Here is a 14,619-nt window from a genome sequence, read left to right as displayed (position 1 = left end):
GCTATACTGACATAAGGAATTTCCATGGCAATCACAATTTGGCTTAATTATACACTCCCATCATGCAATAAATTAAATTATCCTATTATTCCCAATAGGATTAGATTAACTACATTTATTTTTTTTATGTAAATGCAAAGTTGTCCATTTACAAAGTAACTTAGGATGCTATGCCAAACTCAAAAAGTATTATGCTTTGGGAGTAGCAATTTTAGTAGGACAGAATATATGTGTAAACAGTAGAAAGTGGAGTAAGCTTATTATTATGAAATTCTCAAAATTCAATTCCAGCCTCCAATTAAATTGCAGTATTTTATAAAGAAGACACAGAAACTTCTCTTTTAATTCCACCCTATGACTTTAGCAGAATCAACTTCCATAAGCATATGCATGTGTAGGTTCTTCTTACACAATGCACCAAATAATTTATTGCAACTAGTTGATTACTTGTTTTTCATGTTGACTGTAATGAATTCCATAAGCCACCATTAAATCGTTTCTAGTCTCCACTCTTCATGCATTGCAGTATTAAAATTAATATTATAACAGGTTCATTTATTTGTTTTAGACTTTGGTTTTTACTTTAAGAGAAAGATACATAGTCATGAATCATGCATGATACGGTTAGCATTGGTTAACCGACATTAGCGGGAAGCCTTCCTAGAATTGAGCCGCCATCACAAAAGCTCAACAAATCTATGGAACTTCTAGGACAACACATGGGACCCACCACCCTTGTTGTTTTCTCTTTTTAGTACCACATATTTGTGTAATTTATTTATTTAATTAATTTTATTTCCCCACAACAAGTAGTCAACAGCTACAAGCCTACAACATTACTTGAGTTACTCATTTAGGTACCTCGATAACTACGAATACCTCTCTGTTTTCTAATTATAAAATAAAATTAAAATGTTTGGTAATTAAAATAAATTAATTAAAACAGTAAAATTTATTTTTTTAATATTTATTAATTATTTATTTATTATAATAAATTAATAAATATTAAATAAGACAAATTTTATCCTTTTTTTTGTCTTTAATATTATCAAAAATAAAATTCTAAAACTAGCTACCAATGGAAACTATTTAATTTTCCATTTATACCACACAATGACCATATAGAAAAATTTACCCTTTTATTTAACATTGACCTGGTCATATGGTAAATAAATTTGTCTCTTTTTCATGTTAATAGGATTCAAAGATCAAATTACAAAAACTAAAAAGATTTATAATTCCCATTCAAGGCCAATCCATAAAAGATGCCGAGAATTATAATAAAAAATGAAGAGAAAAAGAAAAGGAAGAGAAGAGAAGGTTTGAAGAGGAAAGAGTGGACTAACACTTTTTTTAGGTTCCTTCCTTCTCTGATGAAAAGCAGAGTAAAATGTAAAAGCTGAAGATACTCCACATTGCAATGTCCTTGTCTCTCTCTATTCTATTCTTCCTAATCCTCTGAGGTACTCAACATTTTCTCAATTTTAATTCCCTTTTGTTTATACCTATTTTTAGTTAAGTTACAAACAAGACAAGCACTCACTTTCACACTCACATTCACATTCTCATTCACACACTCAATGTAATTATCTTCTTCTGAGTTCTGAGCTTCTCTGTTTCTAGTTCTTGCAGTTACTGCCCCTCATTTTTATGGCCACACAAGTCAGAGAGACAGAGACATTGGTTTTTCTCCTTCATGGGGTTCTGAGTTAGTGTCAAAGTTCCTTCCTTGAGTACTTGGGGTTCTCTATTTTTTCTTCCTTATAGAGTAACAATGGAAGGTAGCCACATCATGGCAGTGTTGTTCTTTCTCTTCTTTGGCCTAATTATGAGAATGTGTTATGGTGACACAGACCCAAATGATCTCAAAGTTCTGAATTCTTTCAGAAAAGGGTTAGAGAATCCTGAGCTTCTGAAATGGCCGGAAGATGGAGATGATCCATGTGGCCCTCCTTCATGGCCTTATGTGTTCTGCAGTGGTGATAGAGTCACTCAGATTCAGGCCAAGAATCTTGGACTAAGAGGAACATTGCCTCCAAATTTCAATCAGCTCTCAGAACTCTACAACTTGGGCCTTCAAAGGAACAACCTCACTGGGATGTTGCCTAGTTTCAGTGGATTATCTAAGTTGGAATTTGCTTTCTTGGATTACAATGCATTTGAAGCAATCCCTTCAGATTTCTTCAACGGACTTACCAGCTTGAGGGTTTTGTCTTTGGAAGAAAATCCATTGAATGGAACTACTGGTTGGTCATTTCCTCTTGATTTGGAAAAATCAGTGCAACTAACCAATCTTTCTCTTGTGAATTGCAATTTGGTTGGACCGTTGCCGGATTTTCTAGGCACATTGCCTTCCCTAACGAACCTGAGGCTTTCCGGGAACAGGCTATCCGGTAAGATTCCGGAAACTTTTGCTCAATCTTCTATCCAGGTTCTATGGTTGAACAATCAAGAAGGTGAAGGGTTAACGGGTCCTATTGATGTTGTTTCTTCAATGATTTTCCTAAGACAGCTTTGGCTACATGGAAATCAGTTCAATGGGAGAATTCCACATGATATTGGAAACCTTACTTCCTTGCAAGAGCTCAACCTCAATAGTAATCAACTTGTTGGCTTGATTCCTGAATCCCTAGCAGAAATGGAACTTGAGTTATTGGTGTTGAACAATAACATGTTAATGGGTCCAATACCAGAATTTAAGGCTGCAAATGTTTCTTATAGTAACAATTTCTTTTGTCAAATTAAGCCAGGGCATGAATGTGATCCTCAAGTTACTGCACTGCTAGATGTTCTGGATAATCTGAACTATCCATTGTTTCTCATTTCGGATTGGTCAGGCAACAATCCATGCACTGGAAGCACAGAGAGCACAGGGCCATGGTTCGGATTGAGCTGCAATTCCAACCACCAGGTATCTATAATCAATTTGCCACGGCACGAGCTCAACGGTACTCTTAGTCCCTCACTTGCTAAGTTAGATTCATTACTTGAAATTAGGCTAGAAGGAAATAACATAACTGGCATGGTTCCTAGTAATTTTTCTGAATTGAAATCTTTGAGGTTGTTTGATTTAAGTGACAACCATCTTGAGCCCCCATTGCCAAATTTTCGTGAAGATGTTAAGGTTGTTATTGTGGGAAACCCTCTTCTTACTACTGAAAGTGGAGGAATGTCTCTGCCGCCTGAAAATTCACATCCTTCTCCAGACAACCTGTCACCCCCTTCATCCTCCTCTCATAAGGCACATGATCCCAATATGAATTCAAGTTCAAGTCAATCTAAACTGGATCATTCCAAAAGATTCAAGACAGTGGCAATTGTGTCTGGAATTACAGTCTTTGTAGTTGCTGTTCCTTTGGTTGTTTTCCTCTTCATTTGTTCCATGAAGAAGAAAAAGGCCTCCTTGGATGCTCCAAGTTCCATTGTGGTGCACCCGAGAGATCCATCCAATCGGGATAATGTGGTTAAAGTCACAGTCTCAGATACCACCACTGGAAGCTTATCAACTAAGACTGGGACAAGTTCTCTGAGTAACATTAGTGGTGAGACTCAAAACTCTCATATAATTGAGGCTGGAAACCTTGTCATTTCGGTTCAAGTCCTACGCAAGGTTACCAACCATTTCTCTTCAGAAAATGAGCTAGGCCGTGGAGGGTTTGGAACTGTGTACAAGGGTGAACTTGAAGATGGGACTAAAATAGCAGTGAAGAGAATGGAGCATGGTGTTATCAGCAGCAAGGCGCTGGAGGAGTTTGAAGCTGAAATCGCTGTTCTTTCAAAGGTTCGTCACAGGCATTTGGTATCTCTTTTGGGGTATTCCATTGGAGGCAATGAGAGACTTTTGGTTTATGAATATATGCCTCTTGGTGCTCTTAGCCAACATCTTTTCCATTGGAAAAGCTTGAAATTGAAACCATTGTCTTTGTCACAAAGGCTTGCAATAGCTCTAGATGTTGCTAGAGGAATCGAATACCTTCATGGTCTTGCCTGCCAGACCTTCATCCATAGAGACCTCAAGTCTTCTAATATTCTACTTGGTGATGATTTCCACGCAAAAGTTTCGGATTTTGGTCTTGTGAAGCTTGCTCCGGATGGCGAAAAATCTGTGGCAACCAAGCTTGCTGGAACATTTGGATACCTTGCCCCTGAATATGCAGGTAAGAGGTGTTACTTTTAATTACCTCTAGAACTTAATAACAGGATCACACTATTCTCAAGGCATCGTATCTGCTGCATGTTTGTATTCAGCTGGAATGTTCTTAAAAGAACTTAATTTACCGATGAAAAATTTAGTGAGTAAATTCGGTTTTCGTGCTTGCTTTTGAGTGTTTTGTTAATGAACATTGTTTTATAGTACTCTGCTATCAATTTTTTTTTACCTTTGTAATTGTCAACGCCTTTCTAAAATTTAGTTCTGTTCATTGAGTAGCTAAAAGCACAACTATTTATCATGCCCCTAGTAAAGTAGGAAATTATCTAGCTAAATATACTACACAATTATTTTTAATCAGGTGCCCTACTACATTTAGATAATTAACAAGAAGATAATGTCTAATTATAAGTTCAATCAGTTTATATTTCAGAATATGATCTTTGTATCCTTTATCTTATAGTTAAGTACTTATGAGTTACTATGCATTGCATCATCCTTGTTGGCATCTTTACACTTGTGAGTTTGTCTCTGTTTATTAGCATCTTTCACTTGTTTTAAATCTTCAATTTTTCTCAGTTTGATCCATCTAGCTCCGCATACTAAGTTTTGTCTATATGTTTCAGTGATGGGGAAAATCACCACCAAAGTTGATGTGTTCAGCTATGGGGTGGTCCTGATGGAACTACTGACTGGACTAACAGCGCTTGATGAGAGCCGGCCGGAGGAAAGACGATATCTAGCAGAATGGTTTTGGCGAATCAAATCAAACAAAGAAAAGCTCATGGCTGCCATTGATCCAGCTTTGGAAGCAACTGACGAAGCTTTCGAGAGCATATCCATTGTATCTGAACTCGCCGGACACTGCACTGCAAGGGAGGCACACCACCGGCCGGATATGAGTCATGTGGTGAATGTACTCGTGGCGTTGGTTGAGAAATGGAAACCGGTTGACGATGAGTTAGATTACGACTCTGGTATTGACTACAGTAGACCGCTCCCACAAATGCTGAAGATTTGGAAGGAAGCAGAGAGCAATGAATTTAGCTATGGTGCCAGTACTGAAAACAGTAGAGGAAGTATAGCAGCCAAGCCTTCTGGTTTTGCTGATTCTTTTACCTCTGCTGATGCTAGATGATTTTGGAGCCAAGTCCGGTGCAATTTGTGGTTCTTATTGCCATAGACTATAGTGCTATTTACCTGAATAAAGAATTTTCCATTTTCTGTTACTGCAGCCGAAAAGGTAGTATACATTGTTTGCTTTGTGATTTTTGTGTTGTTTGTGGACAGTGAAACACTTCAAAATACTATTCCAAGATGTAGATAAAGAGTTTTTGTTTTGTCCTATTTTAGTATTTGGCTTTATAGAAACTTCATTTGGTAAGTCTTCTGTTATCCATACAATACAAGGTTGATTGTTACACATGCATAGCAACAACTTAGCCAGCATATTACAAATGTTAAAACAAAGGTTGTTATGATTCATATTACAAGTTTGATACTGATTGATTGAAGGTGCCTAACTACTAGTCCTAGTACTTGATTATCATGTTACTTGTAGTTTGTGTGTTATGTTCCTACCGGACAACTTCTTTGTCCAAAAAGACTTAAAAAAGGTGCAAGATTAATGCAGGGAAGTTGGTGGTAGGGCTAAAGCTCAAGCAAAAGAGAGTGCAGAGTTCTTCAATCTCATTCATGCTTGTCACCAAAAATGAGAAGTTGAAAATGTCACTTGTATAGCTGTATTAGGAAGAAAAATTGAACCAACATTTTTCTTCCTTCTTCAATTGGACCATAGCCGTTGAAAAATTGAAGCTGATAGTGATATGAAATAGTATTCTGCCGAACTCAGAAATGCCATAAATCCTATAAAACATGGTCACATGTTTTTGAGGATTTTTTTTTCTTAATTTTGATTTCATGCGATGGCATACAAATCGAAGAGATAATAGATAATAGACCTTCAAATTTAGTTTGGTGATCCAGTGAGTACCACATGAAACTTAAGGCATAATATCGGAGTATTTCTGTCAAAGAGAATGTTTATATTTTCAACATAATAATATAATATTTCCTTTTTATTTATTTACTTAAAAAAGAAAAAGAAAAAAAGAGTAGAATAAAGAAAACAAAACAAAAAAGAAAGAGGGGGTACCCATAAGTCCATAACCGTAAGGAACCATGCTGCAACCTGCGTGCACAGCTACCCCAACATCATCATTCCCCCATCCTCCACCTCAGACAAATTCCAAGTCTTCCATAAAACCCAACATCACCAAACATCATAGTTTGTTGTTAAGACACACACAAAAATCCTCAGACCCAAACCCTACTGTCTTATGGACATCCTCCATAGCTCAGCACTGCCGAAACGGAAACTTACTCCAAGCTGCTTCCGATTTCGTTCGCATGAGGGAAGCCGGTGCCAAACCCAACCACATCACCCTCATTACTCTTCTCTCCGGTTGCGCTCACTACCCATCTCACAGCAACATCTCCTTCGGATGTGCATTGCATGCGCACGCTCGAAAACTGGGTTGCATGGACGTCAACGACGTCATCGTTGGCACAGCGTTGATCGACATGTACGCAAAGTGCGGCAGCGTGGGCTCTGCAAGGTTGGTGTTTGACCAAATGGGTGTAAGAAATTTGGTGACTTGGAACACCATGATCGACGGATACATGAGGAACGGCGAGACGGAATGTGCTCTCCACCTGTTCGATGAAATGCCTGTGAAGAATGCCATTTCTTGGACTGCTTTGATTGGCGGCTTTGTGAAGAGAGATTGTCACGAGGAAGCATTGGAGTGCTTTCGGGCAATGCAGCTCGCTGGTGCAGTGCCTGATTATGTTACTGTTATTGCTGTCCTTGCTGCGTGTGCCAACTTGGGAACACTTGGTCTTGGCTTGTGGGTGCATCGACTTGCTGCAAAACAAGGGTTATTGCACAATGTTAAGGTTGCCAACTCGTTGATTGATATGTATGCTCGGTGTGGGTGTATAGAGTTTGCTCGCCAAGTGTTCGAGAGCATGTTGGAACGAACATTGGTGTCTTGGAACTCAATCATTGTAGGTTGCGCCGTTAATGGTCTTGCGGACGAGGCTCTGAGTTTATTCAGTTCAATGCAGAGGGAAGGGTTTGAGCCTAATGGGGTCAGTTACACGGGTGCTCTAACAGCATGTAGCCATGCCGGATTCATAGATGAGGGCATAAGAATCTTTGATTACATGACGAGAGTTCGCAGAATTGCGCCTAGAATTGAGCACTATGGTTGCCTAGTGGATCTCTATAGTAGAGCTGGGAGATTGGAAGAGGCATTGAATGTGATCAAGAACATGCCCATGAAGCCTAATGAAGTGGTGTTAGGGTCATTGCTTGCTGCTTGTAGGACTCGCGGGGACATTAATTTGGCTGAAAAAGTGATGAGATATCTTGTTGAATTGGATCCTGGTGGAGATTCCAATTATGTGCTCCTTTCTAACATTTATGCATCGGTTGGAAAGTGGGAAGGTGCAAACAAAGTTAGGAGGGCAATGAAGGTCCGTGGGATTCAAAAGCAACCAGGCTTTAGCTCCATTGAGATTGATTCAAGCATGCACAAGTTTGTGGCAGGTGATAAATCTCATGAAGAGAATGAGCATATTTTTGCAGCTTTGGAGCTCTTGTCTTTTGATCTTCAGTTATGTGGCTATGTTCCGGATTTATCTGTAAAACATTCTTTTGAGGGTGATTGAGCTTTGTAATTGACTTGCAATTATTCAATTTTGTTACTGAACTGGTAAATGTTAATCGAATTCAAATAAATGATTAACTATAATTTGCATATAAGATTAGACCCGGGAAAAAAACTATATAAAAGAATTAAGTTTGATCATGCAAGATATATGAACTTGCTCATACATATAGCTAGAATTATCATGGATTCAAACTGATGAAGCCAAACTAAATTCCCTCCCACAAACCCTCTCTGCAATTCTCTCAGCAACCTCCACCTTCCCATGATTTCTACATGCCCCCAACAAGGCACCCCATAATGCTTCATCAGGCTCAACCTCCATCCTCAATATCAACTTCTCTGCTTCCTCAACCTCCCCAACCCTCCCCAACATATCCACCATACAAGTATAATGCTGCAGCCCTGGCTTAATACCAAACTTCACCTCCATCATCTCAAAATACTCCCTTCCCTTCTCCACAAATCCGCCATGGCTACACGCCGACAACACTGCCGTCAAACTCACGCCATCAGGCCTCTCCCCAGCCTCCAGCATCCTATCAAACATCTCAAACAACTCTCCAAACATTCCATGCATCCCATAACCCGCCATCATAGTTGTCCAGATAACCACGTTCCTCTCAAGCATTCCATCAAACACCTTGCGGGCACAAGCCAAGTCACCACATTTCGCATACATGCTTATCAAAGCATTCAAATTTGCCAAGTCAAAGGAAAACCCATTAACCACAACCGCTCCATGGACCTGTTTACCGAGCCTCAGCGACGATAACCCAGCGCAAGACTTGAGCACAGAAGGGAACGTGTGGCGATCAAACTGCTTGTATGAGAGAACCATGAAGCGGAACAGGGAGAGCGATTGGGCAAAATTGTTGAGGTTGGAATGGGCTCTGATGAGAGCGTTGAAGAGGAAAGTGGGTTTGCGATTTGCGAAGGAGAATATTGTATTTGCATGGTGCAACTGGGCGCAGGAAGCGTAGCAAGAAACGAGCTTGGTTCGAATGAAGTCATGGCTTGAAATTCCTAAGGTGATGGTGACCGCGTGGATTCGTTTCAAATTCTTCAAATTCTTTGAGGAAATGCAAGCGTCGAGAAGTGTGGCGCATAAAGGTACGAGCTTTAGTTCTTGAGACTTGTACATAATATCACCTTCAACTTTAAGTTCACTATTGAGTTTTGGTCATGGTTCCGAATGTTCAGTTCAATTTAGAATTTTTATTTTAATTAAGAGATTAAAAAGGAAATAATCGATGCAAAACTAAACTAATAAAAAAATGTACTACCACATTTTATTTGAAATCCTTAAATAGTATCTTCGTTTGTTGTAGGGCCAGAGAATATGTTTAGCCAGATTTGGGTATTGGATTTGGCTATTGTCACAAAATATAGTTGGTTCCGTCAGCATATGTGTTATTGCTGATGTCATTTCTCTCACTATGGCTATCATGAGTACAAATTTGAGAATAGAAGATCGAGGTTAGTTATCAGAGAAGATGGTACATATACTTGCATATTTATGTAGTTATTCGGGTGGAAGAATTAGAAAGGGCCAAAACACATAACTGTCATAATTCATAAAGGTTCCGTTTCAATCCAATCCATGATCAACACTATGAGCTGTAAGCACAAAATTGTCACAATGAAAATGTCACTGGTTTCCAGACCCAATATCACATCTACTGCTAAGAGTAATGTTACCATCGATTAATATATACTTTTTACGTGCTATTTTTAAAATGTCTCTATTTAGCATATAAAAAATGTCATGGAAGAAGGAAGATCAGTTTCTTTTGTTCCTTTTTCTCTAGATTCAGTATCTGCCATACTTCACTGGTTTTAGTTATGGTTAACATCACTGAAATCTTTATTGTATGATAAGCTGATTTCTTTGCCATTGTGATATGGTGTGATTCATAAAATTTTACTAGATGTGCTTAAAATTAAAAACATAATACTAGTTAACAAATAAGAAGAAAAGGAACAAGCTAAGCTGACATATATATATTCTAGTGCATGTCAAAGTAAGAGAACTTCACTGCTACACATTGCATTTTTCTTTCCCCAGATTAAACTATATATATAGCTACTAAGTAGATAAACACTCTTCAGTTTTCACAGTGATAACAAAAAGAAAACTAATAGGTCAAGAGAACAGAACTATATATATATGAAGTTAAGGGGTTTGAGGCTTGGGGTTGCCAATGCCACCGTTATGATGGAGTGGGTCTGGACCAGAAGGAACCCTCCTCAGCTCCCAACTCACTGATTTTTCACCATCTCTCATCATTCTTGATGATGATGATCCTTGCAGCATAGCCTTCAGACTTGTTTTCTTATCCTTGAAAGCAAAAAACACCTGCACCAATTAACAACGTAGAAATAGTGTTATAATTAAATTGTACCACAAACAAAAGTATAGAATCTAAAGTATAAGTAGTGATAAGTAGTGATAGACCTTCCTATTTCGAATCTCCTTGAGAACAGCTGCCTGAGCATCAAAGCATCCATGCTTATTAGCATTGCAATAATCTGCCATTAAACAAAACATGTTATGAATGATACCTTCTTTTTTTTCTTCCAAAGTTTGTGACAGAAACAAGAAGAAAAAGATTATTGACAAACCAGAAGTGTCTTTCACAAGAAGCAAGCAGAAAAGAACCAGCAAAGTGAGAGAGGTGAAGAAGAACTTTGATGCCATTGGAGGGAAGAAGGGACTTTGTTTCTTTTTTATCATGCAAGTTGAGAGAAGGAAGGGTATCCTAGTTGACCCTTTTATAGTGGTGTGTGGATTCAAGGATTTGAATGATGGCTCATGCAGCCATTTTATGAAGACACTACTAATGTGGTGAGGTATATAATCATTGCAAGTAAGCAGCACCTATATGAGCTAAGATCCATCACTGCTCTTCTCTCTGTGGCAGCGCCGTCTTATGTGGCAGTTGAGCCACCTGAAAAGTGAAAACAAATCACTTGGCAGGTGCCAATGCATGTAATAGATGGGATATGTTATGCTTATAATTGCTTAGTATATCATGAGATACAATATTGGAAAGAGCAATCCTAAGTGTTCAGTAAATATTATCATTTTTTTTTAGTATTTAATTAGTAATAATTTATATTTATATTTATAGACATTTTATACATAAGAAATATATCATTTGTATTTATATTTATCTGAATTTTATATATATAAATCAATATAGTTTGTATTTATATTTTTCAGAATTTACACATATAAATTAGTTAAATTTATTTATTAAAAACAATTTAATTTTTATGTTAATCAATTAAAAATTCTAAAAATTACTGGCTTTCAAAAAAAATTTTATTGTAAAAAGTAAAATTTGCATTTGAAATTAGAGATCGAAAAATATATACTTTTTTAATTTTTTAAAATATAGCAGTAATAGAAACATCTTTTTTTGTATTTTTATCTTTTTAAATTTTTAATATTTAAGAATATGTTATATGTATTACTTTTATGTACTTTTTTTAACATCTGTTTTTAATATTAAATCTGTATGTTTTATTCTTAGATTAAGTTGAATTTTCATAATATCTTAAATTCAATACATAATCACGTATATGACAAGATGTGATGTCAAAAGATATTAATAAATAAATGAAACATGAAAATGAACGAAAAAGGGGATATGCTTTGGTAGGTGGTTTGATTAAAAAGGCAAATGGCATGGGCATTGGCAGCCACAACATGATGTTTCCCCTATCCCATATCTGATTCTCTGTTTCAAAATCTGTTTACAATTACATACATACACTATTACTTTTCCTTCTTTTTTTTTGAGTCATTATATTTGCTGACTTTTTTCTCTCACAATCCAATCATACAGTCGTACCTAAATTCTATTGGCTGAGACCATTGAAAATCAAGTTTTAATTTGTTCAATTGGAATTTAGATGTATATTAATGTTTTTATTTTCACTATTTTTATTTTTATAATTTTATATAAAAAAATAAACACTAAAAATAAAGAATATAAAAGCCAAATACCATAAATGTGTAAGATGATGTTAGAATTTAGTAGGTTTTTATTTATCCATGTGTAAATTCCCTTTTGTTTTTTTAGTTCTTGATCCTTCTACTATAAATCTCACACTTTGTCTCTTCTTTGAATCAATATGCACCGTAGAAGTAAAAAATAAAAAATAAAAAATAAAAAATACTATAGTGAAAGTTGTTATGTAAACCTCTAGGTGATTTAGACGCCTAACACCTTATGACACAAATGAAAGAGAGAGAAAATTGATAAGAAGAAAGTGAACGCTTTTTAATTTGATTATGGAGATAAAGTTGGTGCTGGACTTGGATATAGGAAGGAGTGGTACTTAATATTGGTGTGGTGTCAGGTACAACTCAGATCCAGCGACTTCTTAAACTTAATTCAAAAAGCAAATTAACAGAGAAAACGAACCATCCGATTTCATGTAAATCATCAAAAAAAATTTTGATCATGGAAAAATCACAGTATCTATTTACTTTATGTGAATTTCAGATCCTCCCTCCATACAAAACAGACTCTCCGATTTGCTTCAAAAAACTTAAAAACAAAAAATTCGAAGGATCCGATTTCTTAACATCAAATTTGAACAAAAAGCTGTCCCACAAATTGGTGTAGCACCTCCATCATCCATAACCTGGCACAACACTTTCACCTCTTCCATAACCAAAAAAATCAGTCAAAAGTGAACTTCAACCGAATAAAATTTACTTGGTTTTGGTAATAAATATAGGTTTCAAAGTTCAAACCCACTAGGTCACTATCATCTAATTGATGGAAGATTTAGCAAATCATCAAGTACAAGACTTGCACTCCATATATAGATATTGTATGTAATAAGTAGGGTTTGAGTTGTTTATAATAATAATAATAATAACATAAAAGTCAAATTAATAAGATAGTGTATAAAATTCAAATTAATAAGATGATGATGTTAAAGGTTCAACCTTGAATAAGAATAACATAAATAATATGCATTGTTTTTATATGTAGTTTAATTCCTTTCTTTTCTTTATATTCTTTTAACGTATTATAAACAAGTCTTAAGTAAATTGTATATTCCATTTTACAATGAAAAGATATAAATAAATGAAAATAATATTTGCAAGTGAAGTAGTACGTAATACGTTGAGATTTTTCTGTTACAAATGGTTGTACCTGAAATTTTAAGGTAAAAATTTAACAGTGATGATTGGTTGTAGCATTGAGGGTAAGGAGACTAGGTATAGTAATAACAGGGTGGCAATGAAACATTTCCATTTTTATTTTTGGTTATGATTATTGCACTGTCTCTATCTGTCTATCTTGTATCTAAGGTGACAACATGAAGTCATCACAATCGCAAAGAGATAAAAAGAAAATTAAAAGAAGAAAAGATAATGAAAGGGGAGTGATTGATGTGGCTGCTGCCTAGCTCTCTTCTGGGTATCTTATGCATTAAAGTAAGATTTTCATATACACCCCTCATGAAGATGCCTCTGCACTTTGCACTTTGCACTGACGAGACATATATTTTTAAGTTTTGAGAGAATTAATAAATAGTCTTAGAAAATAGGAGGGTGTACTAGTCCAAAGATGAATCTTTTATTTTTAATATTGGAGTGGTAGTGGTGTTTTTCTTAAATGTAGATTGTTGAGGTGTTATATTTAAATGTGGGATCGTTTAACTAGAGAAACAGAAATTGGTGCCAGGAATTTGTGAGAGGTACACAAATCGGTGCCAGAGATTTGTGTAGGTACACAAATCGGTGCCAGGGATTTGTGAGAGGTATACAAATCGGTGCCAGGAATTTGTGTAGGGTACACAAATCGGTGCCAGGGATTTGTGTTAAAAAAAATAAAAAATTTTAAGTACAGAAATCGGTGCCAGGGATTTGTGTACTTCCACAGTTTTGAAAAACACAAAAAATTACCATGTTAAAATATATCACCACTTTTACTTCCATAACAAAAAAAATTAGCCTCCAAAGATAAGGGTCTCAAAACTTAAATAATAATAATAATAATTATTGAAGGTTTTAAAATGATCCAAAAAATGAAGATTGGATTTAGACCATCTCCAGTAGGGAACTCATTCTAGTCCCTATTTATGGCCCACCTGTCATAAAAAGTAACTCCACTTCAGCTTTTGCATTATTACCAGTAAATAGGAACTCAAAGAATCTCTCTCTTCTCCATTAGAAAGAACTAACTTTAGTTCCTATTGTGGTCCTACTTAATTAATTAATTAAAATAATTAAAATTAATATAATTATTATTTTTTATAATAATATTATTTAAATTTATAAATTTAAAATAATTTAATATTATAAAATATTAAAATAAATAACTTAAATTTGGTTAGTATTTTAAATTTTATAAATAAAAATAAATAATCCAACTAAAAATTATTTTATAATATGTAAAAATTAAATTTATTTTTTATGTAAAATAAATTTAATTAATTATGATTTAACATAATTATTTATATTAATTATAATTTAATATAACTAATTATTAAATAATTAATATAAATAATTAATTAAATAGAGATATAAGTATTTAATATAATAAATTATTATAATTATTAATAAATTAATTATAATTTAATTATTTAATATATAGATTTAATATATATTTTTTTAATTAATTTACTACATGGCATGATTTTATTGGTTGTTGCAAGTCCCTGTTTAGAGGGACTCTCAACCTTGATCCACGTGAAGAGCCCTCC

At 35.3% G+C, this 14,619-nt stretch overlaps 4 protein-coding genes across 5 annotated transcripts; 2 read left to right on the top strand and 2 right to left on the bottom strand.

The window, feature by feature from the left end:
- The first annotated feature begins 1,322 nt into the window (after positions 1-1,322).
- Positions 1,323-5,588, top strand: LOC130943402 (receptor-like kinase TMK3). Of its 2 annotated transcripts, none has more exons than XM_057871274.1 (3): positions 1,323-1,463; positions 1,633-4,157; positions 4,777-5,588. In XM_057871274.1, exons 2-3 carry the CDS (start codon positions 1,775-1,777, stop codon positions 5,286-5,288), a joined length of 2,895 nt encoding a protein of 964 aa, XP_057727257.1. In that variant the 5' UTR covers positions 1,323-1,463; positions 1,633-1,774; the 3' UTR covers positions 5,289-5,588. The 2 variants fall into 2 exon arrangements, with proteins under 2 accessions (XP_057727257.1, XP_057727256.1); XM_057871273.1 differs by having other exon boundaries at positions 1,624-4,157.
- A 708-nt stretch (positions 5,589-6,296) lies between these two features.
- Positions 6,297-7,924, top strand: LOC130946474 (pentatricopeptide repeat-containing protein At1g05750, chloroplastic). The gene has a single exon (XM_057875234.1). It carries the CDS (start codon positions 6,332-6,334, stop codon positions 7,883-7,885), a length of 1,554 nt encoding a protein of 517 aa, XP_057731217.1. The 5' UTR covers positions 6,297-6,331; the 3' UTR covers positions 7,886-7,924.
- Positions 7,925-7,994: 70 nt separating this feature from the next.
- On the bottom strand, positions 7,995-9,121 carry LOC130946830 (putative pentatricopeptide repeat-containing protein At1g56570). Its single transcript, XM_057875689.1, has one exon. It carries the CDS (start codon positions 9,026-9,028, stop codon positions 8,075-8,077), a length of 954 nt encoding a protein of 317 aa, XP_057731672.1. The 5' UTR covers positions 9,029-9,121; the 3' UTR covers positions 7,995-8,074.
- Positions 9,122-10,060: 939 nt separating this feature from the next.
- Positions 10,061-10,585, bottom strand: LOC130945789 (protein CLAVATA 3). The gene is made up of 3 exons (XM_057874489.1): positions 10,510-10,585; positions 10,343-10,416; positions 10,061-10,243 (listed from the first exon to the last, which is right to left on the bottom strand). The coding sequence occupies exons 1-3, from the start codon at positions 10,583-10,585 to the stop codon at positions 10,061-10,063; spliced, it is 333 nt and encodes a 110-aa protein (XP_057730472.1).
- Positions 10,586-14,619: the final 4,034 nt, after the last annotated feature.

Source organism: Arachis stenosperma, chromosome 8, assembly GCF_014773155.1.
Source record: "Arachis stenosperma cultivar V10309 chromosome 8, arast.V10309.gnm1.PFL2, whole genome shotgun sequence".
Taxonomy (NCBI): Eukaryota; Viridiplantae; Streptophyta; class Magnoliopsida; order Fabales; family Fabaceae; genus Arachis; species Arachis stenosperma.
The sequence above is the reverse complement of the archived record's forward strand: the minus strand, read 5'-3'. Positions and strand labels throughout refer to the sequence as shown.

Excerpts from the sequence above, each read along its gene's own strand:
- LOC130946474 (XM_057875234.1), top strand. The coding sequence starts at position 6,332 with ATGCTGCAACCTGCGTGCACAGCTACCCCAACATCATCATTCCCCCAT.
- LOC130946830 (XM_057875689.1), bottom strand. The coding sequence starts at position 9,028 with ATGTACAAGTCTCAAGAACTAAAGCTCGTACCTTTATGCGCCACACTT.
- LOC130943402 (XM_057871274.1), top strand. The coding sequence starts at position 1,775 with ATGGAAGGTAGCCACATCATGGCAGTGTTGTTCTTTCTCTTCTTTGGC. Across the intron at positions 4,158-4,776 it reads CCTTGCCCCTGAATATGCAG|TGATGGGGAAAATCACCACC; the intron begins GTAAGAGGTGTT and ends TATATGTTTCAG.
- LOC130945789 (XM_057874489.1), bottom strand. The coding sequence starts at position 10,585 with ATGGCATCAAAGTTCTTCTTCACCTCTCTCACTTTGCTGGTTCTTTTC. Across the intron at positions 10,417-10,509 it reads TCTTGTGAAAGACACTTCTG|ATTATTGCAATGCTAATAAG; the intron begins GTTTGTCAATAA and ends GTTTAATGGCAG. Across the intron at positions 10,244-10,342 it reads AGGAGATTCGAAATAGGAAG|GTGTTTTTTGCTTTCAAGGA; the intron begins GTCTATCACTAC and ends TAATTGGTGCAG.